The following is a 15617-nucleotide window of genomic DNA, read 5'->3' on the forward strand; positions in this document are numbered from 1 at the left end:
GTCCCAGCTACTTGGGAGGCTGAGGCAGGAGGCTCGCTTGAGCCCAGGAGTTGGGAGGTTGCTGTGAGCTGTGATGCCATGGCACTATACCCAGACAGCTTGAGGCTCTGTGTCAAAAAAAAAAAAAAAAAAATCTTAACTTTAAAACCTGACTCTAGGCATTAAAATTTGCCACTGAGGGCCTTTTTATTCCATTTTTAAAGTTCATTATTTTTGTTCAGTGTTTGTCAATGCAGGTTAAAAATGTACATTCATACCCTTGACACCTCTATAAAGTCAACCACATATATACACAGATATATGTACCCATTTCTGAATTGTATTCTGTTCCACTGATCTCCAGCTATCCTTAGACTCAGTACTTCATTGTCTTAATTACCAAAGTTTTAAAGTCAGTCTTGAAATCAGACTTTTATTTTTCAAAAACTGAGTTATTTTAATAAGTTGTCGGTACTCCTATATAAATTTTAGATGCAACTTGCCATTTCCTTACCAAAAAAAGTTAAAACCTTTTGAGATTTTCATTAAGATTGTGTTGAATCTATAGACTAGTTTCCAAATTGCCATCTTAAAAACATACTGATAATTTTTAAAGATAAATACTGCAGTCTTCCCCCATTTGCAGCTAGAGAGAAAAGAACTCTACCATTTTATATCTCACAGCACATAAGAATATTAAAAGTAATACATTTTCTGCAGAGACAGTGTTCCTGAGATATTATTAATGCAAGTTATGAAATGTAAATAAGAACCTAGAGCTGTGTTCCAAACAAGCTACTGATATCATTAAACTGTTTACCATAGCTTGTATAAGAAGTGTTTTAAATAACACATAAACATAAAATAATGAAGCATATACTATAAATTTTTCACAAATAGCTATGCCCTGTTGCTGCTGAAGCCATTGTTAAAGGAGAGGGCAGCAATGAATTCTAATTCATCATGGAAATTAGAGATTTGTGGGTTTTTCCAGACCCCCCCCCAAAAAAGACTTGAAACCAACAATTACATAACTTTCCCCAGAAATGAATGGCAATACTCCTTTTTACTTTTGTGTAAGATTTCTCTGGAATACGTAATAGGTCCAAAGTTATGGATATTATTCCCAAAAGTCAACAGTGTTCAATTAGCTTACCTCTTCTAAAACCAGACTGCATTCTTCAACTGTCTGTGTGGCTTTTTGGCAGATTCATGGTATTCATCTCAAAGGGAATTCAAAAAGTATCGAATTTTAAACTTAATCCCAAATCCACTATCACTGGAAGAGCAGCTAAAAGCTCATGCCTTGCTGATGAATAATTGAAAGCATGATTCCCATAAAGAAATACACAAATTATTATTCTATAATCAATATAATTTCCAAAATACATTTAATAACCACCTGGTAAGTGCTAGTTACTATGCCCCGCTACATTCTGCTGTCATCACAAGCAAAAATTAGAAAAGTAATGCTTATTGAAAGAACTTAAGAGCTTTTTCCTTCCCTGGATTCTACTGTTGTAAGTTCCAGAAGATTACTATTTTGAGTAACATTAGTTTGGTCATTCATATTCCTGGTTTTTAGTAAAGACCACCATGAGAAAGTTGTATGAAATACACACACACACACACAATTCATCATATTCCCTTGCTAATTCAGTGTGAAAAGCTTCTTCTCTAATATGATAAAAAACTTCTCTTGCAAAGAACTTGGAAATTTTGACCTTTCCAATAATGTATGCTCATTCTACCCTAGCTGCTGAAAAGTTTAAAGGCTGTTTTTAATTTGTTTATAATAAAATAAAGCAGATATAAAGAAAAGTTAAAAAAAAATATATGCCTCTTTGCCTACTTGCCATGACAATGAAGGCCCATTTGCAGTCTATGGGGGAACCTATCTTCATTTGTAAAGCTTCTTACTCTGTAAATCTATCTTTCTCTTCTTTAATAAACTTTGTTTCATGCTGGCCTTTAACACAAATTGTATAGCTTAATGAGTTACCGTAAGGGAAACACAACCATGAATTCAGCTAGATCAAGAAGGAAAACTTGCCAATCACCTCAGGAGGCCCCTCATGAACCCTGTCCCAATCCCTCCCTCTCCACAAAAACAATTATTCCAACTCTGTAGTAGTCATTTCCTTGCCTTTATACAGTTGTATTATTTTATTATAAATGTACATCCATAGAAAAAAAGTTTAGTCTTGACAACTCATTTATTTCTTTTGCTATGTCTTTTACTTCTCAATCTAGAGGTTCTCTCTTCATATCTTTCTTTTCCTTACAGTTTATCTATTAAATGGCTTGGGATATTTCACTTCTAGGTCCAGATTTGCTGATGTACATGCATGATACAGTTCAGTATGTCTCTTGGTTCTCTCAGGAGCCAGATGATACAGTCTGATCAGATAGATCATCCTGAGTCAATCCCTTTAGCAAGATGACAGATGGTGCTGTTCTTCCATTAGAAGATATGTAACGTCTCTTCTTTTTCTTCTTGTGATATTAGCAGTGATTGATGCTTATTACCTAGATCCATTAGTTCTCTTGGAAGTTACAATATGGTGATAACTCTAATTCTATCATTCCTTTTTCATTTATTACTTGAAACAGCACTTCCATATCTACTATTTTAGCCAGTGGTACGTTCATATAGGAAATGCATAATAAACTGTTTCCTACCCACTAAGCCACAGGCAGTGCACAAGACCTTCGTTTCTTTTAAGGTGGAATGATTTTCCCAAAACTACAATCTGGGTGCTATAGAAGTTCACTGCACACAGCACTGTAGAAGTTCAATTGGTACTCAACTGGTCATTTTTTCCTAGTCTTCTTCAGTGGTCACATTTAAAAATTTGTATTTATGTATTTTTGTATGATGAAATCCTGATTAAGCACATACTACTACTTTCAATTAAAACTTGGAATTATCAGTTTCTTTCACTTAACCTCCACAGTATTACAACCTTATTTTCATTCTTCCACATCACAGTATTAATATATCCCATTATTGTTCACTTACCTGACACAATTTATAAATAGTCTCAGGATAATATTAACACCACCACATGCAAATTCTATAAAGAATTTGACAATTTCTTTTGCATACTCTATTTTTACTCCTATCTTCTATAGCCAATATACAGAGGGTGTCCATGAAGTTCATGCATAATTTAAAATAGTTCCTACATTATACTCTTCCCAATTTTAATCCTCCTTTATTATCTTCATTCTACAATTAATTATATGTTTAATGCTCATCACCATGATGATGATTCACTCATTATTTTTAATTGTCTAAAGCTCACTTACTAAAGTACCTTTTTAGGAAGGACTCAGGGAAACAATAACCTGTGATTTCTGGCATGTTGATACAAATAGCTTGTCCATAGCTTCACATGAAAAGTCAGTTTTTCTGTATTTAAAATACTTGGCTCATTGTTTCTTTGGAAGATCTTAAATTTTTTTCTCTATTTTCTTCTGGCATAAAGTGTTGTTGTCAGAAAGTTTAATACTAATCCAATTTTGTCTTTAAAAAAATTTTTTTTTTATTATAGATAGAGTCTCACTTTGTTGTCCTGGGTAGAGTGCCATGGTGTCATAACTCACTGCAACATCAAACTCTTGGGCTCAGGAGATTCTCTTGCCTCAGCCTTCTGAGTAGCTGGTACTACAGGTACCCGCCACAATGCCAGGCTATTCTTTCTCTTTTAGGTCATTTACACTTCTCCAAAGTCCAGGGAATTTTTCTTTCTTTTTCTTAACATACTATAATTTTATTAGAATATGTCTTGTGTTATTTGCTCTGGGTTATACTCTCAGGTACATGGTGTTTTCTTCCAATATGTAGTTTTAATTTTTTAAGAAATTCTTCCTAAATTACAGTTTTTCATATTTGTTCTATTCTCTTGCTTTTTCTTCCTAAAAGATTCTTATTATCTGTGCATTGTTTCTTTTTTGCCTATCTTCAACATTTGTCACTTTCTAATTCTTTTGTATCTTTCTAAATTTCTTTTTGGTCTTTAATTTTTTTCTCCTTTTCAACCCCTACTTGAAGGCAATTTTGGTTTATTCATTCTTGTGTTCCTTCCTAGCATCGCATTTCTGAATTTTTCTAATTTTGTGTTCTTCTTTCATAGTTGATACAGGTTTCTAAGAAACCTGGCTCATTTTTTATTTTATTTATTTAGTTACTTTTGTTTGTTTGTTTTTGGAGACAGAGTCTCATTCTGTTGCCCTGAGTAGATTGCCGTGAGGTCACAGATCACAGCAACCTCAAATTCCTGGGCTTAAGCGATCTTCTTGTCTCAGCCTCCCAAGAAGCTGGGACTACAGGTGCCCACCACAATACCTGGCTATTATTAGGCGGGGTCTTGCTCTTGGTCAGGCTGGTCTTGAACTTGTGAGCTCAAGCAATCCACCCACCTCCGCCTCCCAGAGTGCTAGGATTATAGGCATGAGCCACCGCACCTGGCTCATTTTAAAATAGAGGGGCGATCTGCTCCACTGTCATTTTTTCTTAGGTGCTTTGTGTATATAAGGATGTTATTCTGTTCCTCGTTCTTTTTTCCTTTCTAGTAAGTTTAAATGGGATTCTACTATGATAGTTTTCTATTTCTCGTGTCTGCGTGCAATTAGTGTACCTGATCCTTCTGTAGTTCATAAGCGTGATAACTAAGTGTTCACACACGTGTGAAATGTCAAACCACGTTACATCAGCACAATACTCATTTGATGTGAGAAAGAAATTAGTGTTCCTAACTTTTAAAAGGAACTGGTGTTCAAGGTAGTTTTTCTAATGTCACAGAATTCATTCTGGTTGTTTTCATACAATGTTTAAAAAATGGCAAAACTGGCTGAGATCTCCTAGCTGTTCCACTCCCCATCCTTATCTGAAGTTTCTCTTTCTTTCCTCTCTTGTTCCTGTTATATTGTCCCTATTCTGCTCAATTTTGATTCACTATGCAATTCAATTTTTTTTTCTACTCAGTGTGGCACCCTGTCCTAGATTAGAACTCTGGCGGGTCCACTTCAAGAGTTACATTTTGAGAATTCATTTGGGGTAGACTGCTCTATCTCCTGTCTTTACCATGGTCACACTGCACTTGCTTAATGCTGAAGTGGGCAATCTCTCACTCTCCCATTTCAGCTGCTGCTCTTAAAATAGCTCACCACACTGTCCAGCAAATAGTTGAGGCTATTTTGGCATTCCCCTGTTTTCAAGTCCGATGAGTCCTATTAACTCTCTTTGCTTTCTCCTGCATGAACAATAGTGACACCACAAAAGTCTTTTTGCTATTGGTGGGATGCCTTTATTTGCTTCTATTTTTAAATACCTGAGGTTAGTTTAGTGTCAATTTTATCCATATGCCTTTGGATTTGTATCTAGTTTCTGTCAGTTTTAGTCAAAAAACTATGACATGAATATATCTAGGGATTCCTAGAATCCCTTTCAAAGTCAGATTTGAAATTCAAATCAGCAATTATCTTTTTATATTCATCATATAGTTATTTTTCTGACTTTTTTTTGGGGGGGGAGACAGAGGTTCACTACGTTGCCCTCAGTAGAGTACCGTGGCATCATAGCTCACAGCAACCTCGAACTCTTGGGCTTAAGTGATTCTCTTGCCTCAGCCTCCCAAGTAGCTGGGACTACAGGTGCCTGCCACAATGCACAGCTATTTTTTGGTTGCAGCTGTCATTGTTGTTTAGTAGGACAGGGCTGGGCTCGAACCTGCCAACCTCAGTGTATGTGGCTGGTGTCCTACTCACTGAGCCCCAGGCGCCAAGCCCCTGAATATTTTTTTTAACTATTTTTAAAATATCTTGTGGGTGGTGCCTGTGGCTCAGTGAGTAGGGTGTCAGCCCCATATACCGAGGGTGGTGAGTTCAAACCCAGCCCTGGCAAAACTGCAACAACAAGAAAAATAATAAAAAAATAAAGTTTAAAATATCTTGTAAAATTCATTTGACTCTCCTTTGAAACAAAGCAAAAAATACTCCAACTCTATGATTACAAAAAGTTTATTTTAACTAAATTCTTTAAGCTTTTCCTGAACATACTTCTAAATGTTCATTCATAGTTCAGAGAATTTATACATGTTCATACTTTGAAAATTCCTAGATAGAGGACAACCCTGCATTGTCACCTCGTGGGATCTTAGATTAAGACTACCAAAAATCCAAAAAGCCATTTAAACCCAAGAATGCAAACATGAAGCATCTTTAAAAGTCTTAACATAACCTGAGAAGAAATTCCACGTGTATTATAGACTTTGTCTTCCTTGAACACTGGGACATGTGGTACGTGTAGTAGGTATTCTGCTAGTCCAGCAGTGAATAAACTACAGCCTACATGCTCTCTGTTTGTTTTATAAATGAAGTTTTGCTATAATACAGCCATGCCTATTCTCTTACATATTACCTATGCCTGCCTTCAAACCATAACAGCAAAGGTGAATAGCTGAATTAGAGATCATACGGCCAAAATAACCTACAATATTTACTACCTGGGCCTTTTCAGAAAAAGCTGGCCACACCCTGTCCTAGTCCAGAGAGTTATCAAAACTAGATCCAGGAGCAGTATTCGGGGGCTTTACTAGTAATCTGGACAGGGACAGCTCTTTTTTGTACTGTATGCCCAGCACATAGCAGGATGTTGGGTATCCTTGGTCCCACAGGCCTAAACACTGGTAGCATTCCCAGTCTTTGGGTTAACCAAAATTCCCCACACATTTCTAAATACTCTTAAGAGGGAATAAAGGTACTATCCCTGGTTGAGAAGAACCACTGAAGAACTTAGTTAGCTATAAGTAAGGAAAAAGAAAATACAGTCCATAAATTCTTACTGCCAAGATGGATGTGAAGTATAATTACTTCTTTAAAGAGCAAACTAAGACTATTCTCCTTCCCCTTTGATACTTAGCCAAAAAATACACTGACTTCTTAAGAAAAGTAGGCTATGTACTTTAATATATCAAATCATCATAAACTTAAAAAAAATTATAAAGCAATGTTACCGATTTGTTCCATCCAGATTTGATTTATGGATGAAATTAAGTTTTGCATCTGCCCAATAAAGCTTCCGTTCTTCATAATCCAAAGTTAGTCCATTTGGCCAGTAAATTTCAGTGTTTATTATAACGAAGCGACTTGAACCATCCATTCCAGCACGTTCTATCTTTGGCACTTCTCCCCAGTCTGTCCAGTACATGAACCTAAAAAAGATAAAAACAAAGCCATGACATAGGCAGAAAACAATCAAATATCTCTCAATCATCACTATTAAAAAAATCACTGGATCACAATTTATTTGAAAAAATGATATTTACACCACCTCGATGTATCTCTGAGCCACAGATCACTTATTAGCAACAAAGAGGGAAATGATGGGAATAATAATGTTAGAGGAAATAAATCTGGCAGGCACCAACAACCAGGTATCTCAGTTAACATCATTAATAAGGGAACAAACAGGTTTCATGTATTTTTTAACATAAAAGACATCACATCTTTTAAAGAGTATCTCTTAGATAATATTTCTGCCAGAAAAATGTACAACCTGAATAAAATGAAGAGACAGACTCAAGCTGAGAGACCGTCTACAAAAACAATTGGCCTTTCAGAGAAAAAAAAATTAGTCTTTGAAAATAACAATATCAAAAAAAGAAAAAAAAAGAAAGTAACAATATCGTGAAAGTTAAAAAATCTGAGGAACAAGCTAGACTGAAGTACTGATAAGGTTAAAAACGTTAGAAAGACATTATTGCAGGAAAATGCAAAAGTGATGAGTGTCAAATCATATAGTAGGATATAATAGTGTTAAATTTCCTAAATATGCTAATTATACTATAGTTAGGATATACAGGAGTTCACTATACTATTTTTACTTCTATTCTAAATGTTAACATTTTTCAAAATAAAAAGTCTAATAATCTTATTTCAGAAAAAGAAACTTCTCCTTGATATAAAGGAAAAGGAGAACTTCAGACAAATTTCACTAACGAATATAGATGCAAAAATTCTCCATAAAATCCTAGCCAATAGATGACATCTTACTATCAAAAAAGTTATACACCATGATCAAGTAGGTTTCATCCCAGGCATGCAGGCTGTTTTAACATACGCAAGTCCATAAACGTACTCTACCGTATCAACAGAAGCAAAAACAAAGACCATATGATCCTCTCAATAGATATAGAAAATGCATTTGATAAAATTCATTATCCATTTCTAATTAGAACACTAAAGAGTATAGTCATAAGTGGCACATTTCTTAAACTGATTTAAGCTTTCTATGACAAACCCACAGACAATATTTTACTGAATGGAGTAAAACTGAAAGCTTTTCCTCTTAGAACTGGAACCAGACAAGGTTGTCCTCTATTGCCACTACTATTCAACATAGTGCTGGAAATTCTAGCCAATACAAATCATGCAAAAGAAGGAAATAAAGGGCATCCAAATGGCAGCAGAGGAGGTCAAACTCTCCCTCTTTACTGACGGTATGATCTTAGAGAACCCCAAAGGTTCAACCATAAGACTCCTAGAAGTCATCAAAAAATAGATTAATGTCTCAGGATATAAAAATCAATGTCCACAATCAATAGCCTTTGTATATGCCAATAACAACCAAGATGAGAAGCTAATCAATGACCGATCTCCTTTACTGTAGCTTCAAAGAAAATAAAATACCTAGGAATATACCTAACAAAGGAGGTAAAGAAAAGATCAGTGCCTGTGACTCAAGGAGTAAGGGCACCGGCCTCATATACCAGAGGTGGCAGGTTCAAACCTGCCCCAGCCAAAAACAAAAAAAGGAAAATAAATAGCAGAAGAATGAACAAATGGAAGAACATACCATGCTCATGGCTGGGAAGAATCAACATTGTTAAAATGTCAGTACTATCCAAAGCAATCTATAGATTCAATGCTATCCCTATTAAAATACCAACATCATACTTTCAAGACTTGGGAAAAATAATTCTGTGTTTTGTATGGAACCAGGAAAAACCCGTATAACTAAGGCAGTTCTTAGCAAAAAAAACAAAAAAAAAAAAAACAAAAAAACAAAGCCTGGGTGGGGCATCAGCCTACCAGACTTTAGGCTGTACTACAAGGCTATAGCGATCAAAACAGCATGGGATTGGTGCAAAAATACAGACATACACATCTGAACCGAATAAAAAAACAGATGAAACTAATATCTTACAGCCACCTAATCGTCGATAAACCAAACAAGAACATAAACACTGGGGGGAAGAATCCCTATTTGATAAATGATGCTGGGAGAACTAGATATCCACATGTAAAAAGAAACTGGAGGGTGGTGCCTGTGGCTCAAGGAGTGGGGCACCGGCCCCATATACTGGAGATTGTGGGTTCAAACCCGGCCCTGGCCAAAAACTGCAAAAAAAAAAAAAAAAAGATAGAAATTTCCTAAAATTTAAAATCCTCTGAAGACATGCAGATAGCTTAAAAAGCTACAGGTACTATAAATACCCTGTTACTAAACTAACAACAAAGCCACTGTAATCAAGACAAATGTGGTAAAGCACAAGAGTAGACATTCAGATGGATGGAAAAGAGAAATTCCAGAAATAAACCCTTGTACTTATGGTCAACTGACTTTCAATGGGGGTGTGAAGACCATTCAGTGGGGAAAACAATTTGTTCAACAAATGCCACTGGGACAACTGGCTATCCACATGCAAAGGAATGGAGTTAGGCCTCTACCTCACACCATACACACAAATAACTCAAAAGGGATAAAGACCTAACTGTAAAAACTAACACCATAAAACTCTCAGAAGAAAATATAAAAATACATCTTCTTGGCCTAGAATTGGAGAATTATTTCACAGATATGACACCAAAACCATAAGCAGCAACAAAAAAAAATCAAACTTCATACAAAAACTATCATAAACTTTTGTGTTTCAAATGACACCATCAACAAGGTGAAAAGACAACCCACAGAATGGAAGCCAATATTTGCAAAGTAATTATCTGACAAGGGTCTAGTATTAAAAATATATAAAGAACTCTCAAAACTCAGTAATAAAAAGACAACCCAAATTTAAAATGGGCAAAGACAGGTATTTTATAAAAGAAGATTTATAAATGGTCAAAGCACAGAAAACAAGTTCAATATTAATCATTAGGGAAATGTAAACTGAAACTACAATAAGATACCACTACACACCCATTAGAATGGTTATAATTTTTTGTTTAAAGAAAAAGAATAATAAGTGTTGCAGGAAAGAGAGAAAGCAGAAACATCATACACTGCTGGTGGAAATGCAAAAATGATATAGCAACTTTAGAAAACATTTGGTGGTTTCTAAAAACAAAAGTTAAACACACTTATCATATGACCCAGCAATTCCACTCCAAGGTATATACTGATGAGACTGAAAACATATGTCCATACAAAAACCACATACTCACAGCAAAATCATTCAGATTTTACCAGAATGTAAACAAAGTGCCCACCAATTAATGGACAAACAAAATGTAGTATTTTATACAACAGATTATTCTGACATTAAAAGAAATAAAGTACTGACATACTACAACATGAATGAACCCTGAAAACATGCTGACACCAGGCATAAAAGCTACATATTACATGACTCCATTTATATGCAATGTCCAGAATAAGCAAATTCATGACAGAAAGCAGATTAGGGGCTGCCAGGAGGTAGGAGGAGAGGACAATAGGGAAAGACTGCTAACATGTACAGAGCTTCTTTGGGGGGTGATGAAAATATTCTGGGACCTTTTCCTGTCGCAGCGGTCCTGTGTGGAGTCGGCTCGTGGATCTGTGAGACACAAAGATTGACAGTGTCTTCTTACCCCAGAGGCTGTGCCAGGCAGCTCTGCGACCATCATCATGCCACAAAATGAATATATTGAATTACACCTTAAATGCTATGGATATTGCTTGGATTACCATGAGAAAAAGAGAAAAAAAGAAAGTGGAGAGACTCATGAATAGTCAAATAAGGCAAAGAAGATGATTGGTCTGAAGGCTAAGCTCTACCACAAACAGCGTCATGCTGAGAAAATACAAATGAAAAAGACTATCAAGATGCATGAAAAGAGAAACACCAAACAAAAGAATGATGAAAAGACTCCACTGGAAGCAGTACCTGTCTATCTGTTGGACAGAGAGGGACAGTCCCTAGCCAAAGTACTCTCTAATATGATTAAACAAAAATGAAAAGAGAAAGCGGGAAAACGGGTAGTCCCTCTGCCCAAAGTTCATGCCCAGGGAGAAACAGAAGTATTAAAAGTTATTCCAACAGGAAAGAGAAAAAAGGCATGGAAGAGGATGGTCACTAATGTCTGCTTTGTTGGAGATGGCTTTACGAGAAAACCACCTAAATATGAATGATCCATCAGGCCAATGAGCTTGCGTTTCAAGAAGGCCCATGTAACACATCCTGAACTGAAAGCCACCTTTTGCCTGCCAATACTTGGTGTAAAGAAATATACAACTTTGGGTGTTATTACCAAAGAGACTGTCATTGAGGTCAATGTGAGTGAGCTGGGCCTTGTGACACAAGGTGACAAGGTTATCTGGGGGAAATATGCCCAGATTACCAACAATCCTGAAAGTGATGGATGCATAAATGCAGTCTTAATGATTTGATAACCATTTCACACAAGTAACTTCCACAACAATTGAGAAAACTAGCATTACTGTGATGTTTCTGAATGCTACCAAACAGCCTTACATGTCTGTAATCATTAAGAGAACTATTTTTGGCTCAAGCGGCTAAGGCGCCAGCCACACACACCTAAGGTGGTGGGTTCAAACCCAGCCGGGGCCCGCCAAACAACAATGACAGCTGCAACCAAAAAATAGCCAGGCGTTGTGGCGGGTGCCTGTGGTCCCAGCTACTTGGGAGGCTGAGGCAGGAGACTCGCTTGAGCCCAGGAGTTGGAGGTTGATATGAGCTGTGATGCCACGGCACTCTAACCTGGGGGACAGCTTGAGGCTCTGTCGCAAAAAAAAAAAAAAGAGAGAGAACTATTTATTAAATTGTACAGAACATTTAAAAAAAAGAAAATATTCTGATATTACACAGTGGTAACTAAAAAGTCAATAAATTGTACATGTCCAAAAAAAAAAAAGAATTTGTGGTATGAATTATATCTAAAAGTTTTTTTTTAAGCTACAGAACTCCCTCTCTTTTGTTCAGAGAAGACAAATTAAAACTCTAAACCAGCAACTTGATCAAATGGTCAACCCCAAATTCACACAATCACAACATATGGATCCTATTCTCTAATCAATTACTGGTCTCCATAAATTCTTATTATCTCATATAACATTTTTTTCTTCCTTTGAAATGCCCTTCACTTTTCTCATTCCAAAGCCTGTATGTCTACTCAAAGTCATTATTGTAATCAAAGTTCTCTAACCAATTCACCTTCAACTCTTTTTCAATTGATTTAGCAACTGAATCTCATCTCTGTAATCCTTTTGCTTATGTGCATCCTCAGGGATATCTTGTTTCTGTTTCGTATGTATTCCTCTTTCCCAACTAAGTTTTAAACCAAAGTGAACAAAACAGTAAAATAATTACAGAAAATATCTGATTTATTGCAGATCTGCTATTTTCTAACTTTATGAAGGAACTATACTCTACAACTGTCCACTGCTTTTATATCAACCATCACACCCCACCTCATGCATTTTTCTACATTAAAAAGGAAAAAAAAAACCGTATGATTCAAATCATAATAAGGATACCCACAAATGCCAGGACCATTCACTTTTCATTCACAAAAATGTTCTATCATAGATACTTGGTATTTTGGTATCCAGCTTTATTTAAATTACTTTCCTATATAGAGAGAATCCCTCATTTTATGAGGCAGAGCCACTTCCTGAAACTAAAGAAACTGAAAATACCAGAAATTTGCCTCCCAAACTTCTCTTGCAATAAATAGAAACAGGGTCATGATACCTGAGCTTTGCCAGTCAGATAAACCAACCCTGACTTTGAAAAACAAGCAAGGGCCAGGCACAGCGGCTCCCACCTATAATCTTAGCACTGCGGGAGGCCGAAGTGGGTGGATCACTGTGAGCTCAGGACCAGCCTAAGCAAGAGCAAGACCCTCCCCCTACTAAAAATAGAAAAAACTAGCCAGGCATGGTAGTGGGCGCCTGTAGCCCCAACTATTCCAGAGGCTGAGGCAAGAGGATCCCTTGAACCCAGGAGTTTGAGGTTGCTATGAGCTGTAATATCATGGCACTCTACCTAGGGCAACAGAGTGAGATGAGCAGGAGGTAAGAGGTGAAAGAGTATAACAGCAGTAAGCACCACTAAATCCATTTTGGTGAAGTGGAAGGCACTTGCAACAGCCCATTCCATTCAGTTTACATTATTTAATTCGTCCTTAATCCAGTTTTTAAAGGGAGCACTGACAGCAGTTTTAGGCCTGTCACTTCATATCAGAGAACAGTGGTGAACATGCCATTTAACAGTGATGCCTTCACAGTGGTATGATTTGTAGCATTATTCCTGCTTGTATGCTCAGAGCTTTGTTCTTTTACCAATTACAAAATTCTATGAGTAAACTAATATCCTTTTTTTTTTAAAAAGACAAAGTCTCATTTTGTCACCCTCAGTAGAGCGCTGTGACATCACAGCTCACAGCAACCTCTAGCTCTTAGACTTAGGTGATTTTCTTGCCTCAGCCTCTGCAGTAGCTGGGACTACAGGCACCCGCCACAATGCTAGGCTATTTTTTGTTGCAGTTTTGGCCGGGGCAGGGTTCAAACCCACCACCCTTGGTATATGAAGTTGGCACCCTACCCACTGAGCCACAGGCACCACCCAACCTAATATCCTCTGTAATCATAAAACCTTCTGTGATAAAAGTAAAGAGACTTCTATTGCTTAAGACTATAAACTAATACATATTCTTAGATTGAAACACCATCCCAAAGAACCAATTTAAAGCAATGATTCTCAACAATTTTTCCACAGGTGAGGGGGTTGATATGAGTCTGTAAGCAATTGATTTATTAGGGGTCCCTGTGCAGTCAAACCTCTCTCTGTTAATGACAATCTGTATTTGGAGCTGCTTCCCAGTAGCAGCATCACCGCCTCAGATCCACTTCAAATCATCAGGCGTCAGATTCTCCTAAGGAGCGTGCAACCTAGATTCCTCACATGTGCAGCTTACAGTAGAGCTCATGCTTCTGTAAGAATCTTACACCTCTGCTTATCTGACAGGAGGCAGAACTCAGGTGGTGATGATGCCAGCGATGGGGAACAGCTATAAATACAGATATAGATAAAGCTTTACGAAGTCACCTGCCACTACCTCCTGCTGTGCAGCCCAGTTCCTAACAGGCCACTAGTACCAGTCCATGGCCCTGGAGTTGGGGACCACAGCTTTAAAGATTAGACCAAGTGTTTCCAAAGTATCATAGCTCTTCCCACAATCTATTGTGACCCTTCTCTCATTAAGGACAAATTCTTGAGAATGGCTGCAGGAAACTATCATCCAAATCACACAGTGACCCTTACACCTAAAACAGTAGCTTCATGCATGGCAATATAAAAGGAACAACTTATTACAGATGAAAAAGCCAACTTAACATTAAAACTTGATATATATACATCACTATAAACAATGAAAAATAGGATGTAAAAGAACAATTTATTATAGATAAAAAACCAACTTAACATTAGAATTTGATATATATAATCACTATAAACAATGAAAAACAGAACGTGAAAGAAAAATCAACTGAACTTTTTGCTTTACCTATGCCTTAATAACTTCAAAACTCAATCATCAGCAGCACATAGTGATGAGAGAACAAGTTCTTGAATATTAAGATCCTAAAGTTGCATGATTAATAGTTATCTTTAGCACAGTGGTTCTTAGATCATGTACCTCCCCCTCTTTCCCCACTCTGACGCACACACAAAATAACAGCAACAGCAGAAGCATGAAATACCTACAGCGGGAAATTTCAACTTTGGCAGCACTGGAGGAAGACCTGAGAGACTTACTAAAAATATTCATAACTTGATTTTTTCCATCAGAGATTCTGTTGAAATTGGTCTAGGTTGGACCTCAGAAATCAATTTTTTAAAACTCCCCCAAGGAATTCTAACGCACCCAGACAGGGTGAAAAACCTGTGAAGAAAAACTTGACTTTCATCAAGCACCTGGTAATCCATAGCACTGTGTTCTTGTACTGGTGGTGTCAATGTATCCAAGGCATTAACCACTGACCTTACATATCAGCTAATCATTAACCCCAGTTGGTACTCAGCCCTTAAGCTGTGCTAGACCACATAAGGTAACAAAGAACCAAATAAATTCCTTCCCATACAATGGCCTTCCATATTTCTGCCCAAAGCTTTAAAACTGAGAAAGGAAATTTTAAAAGTTCATCCTTGCTACTTAAATTTTTCTAAGCCAAAACTGTATATAGCTCTATGAATAAAAATAAATTTTCAAATTTTTACAATCTTTCAAGCTTTTGGTACTCAATTCTATATCCATAAAATTTGTGTGTGATTTAAAATAGTCTATAAAATAGCCGGTCTATAGCTCAACCGGCTAAGGCGCCAGCCACGTACACCTAAGGTGGCAGGTTC

The 15617-nt window shown here is 36.8% G+C and overlaps 1 protein-coding gene and 2 pseudogenes across 1 annotated transcript in view; 2 read left to right on the plus strand and 1 right to left on the minus strand.

Moving 5' to 3' along the window:
* LRP6 (LDL receptor related protein 6) overlaps positions 1–15617 on the minus strand; it is a 168854-nt gene that overhangs the window by 103152 nt on the left and 50085 nt on the right. Inside the window, exon 3 of the mRNA XM_003797770.2 lies at positions 6999–7196. Coding sequence (XP_003797818.1) covers positions 6999–7196 — 198 coding nt within the window. The remainder of the gene's footprint in view (positions 1–6998; positions 7197–15617) is intronic.
* Positions 4626–4716, plus strand: LOC111727803 (annotated as a pseudogene).
* LOC100962296 lies at positions 10874–11635 on the plus strand (annotated as a pseudogene).

This window comes from Otolemur garnettii, unplaced genomic scaffold, assembly GCF_000181295.1.
Source record: "Otolemur garnettii isolate 467f Iridium unplaced genomic scaffold, OtoGar3 scaffold00124, whole genome shotgun sequence".
Lineage (NCBI taxonomy): Eukaryota > Metazoa > Chordata > Mammalia > Primates > Galagidae > Otolemur > Otolemur garnettii.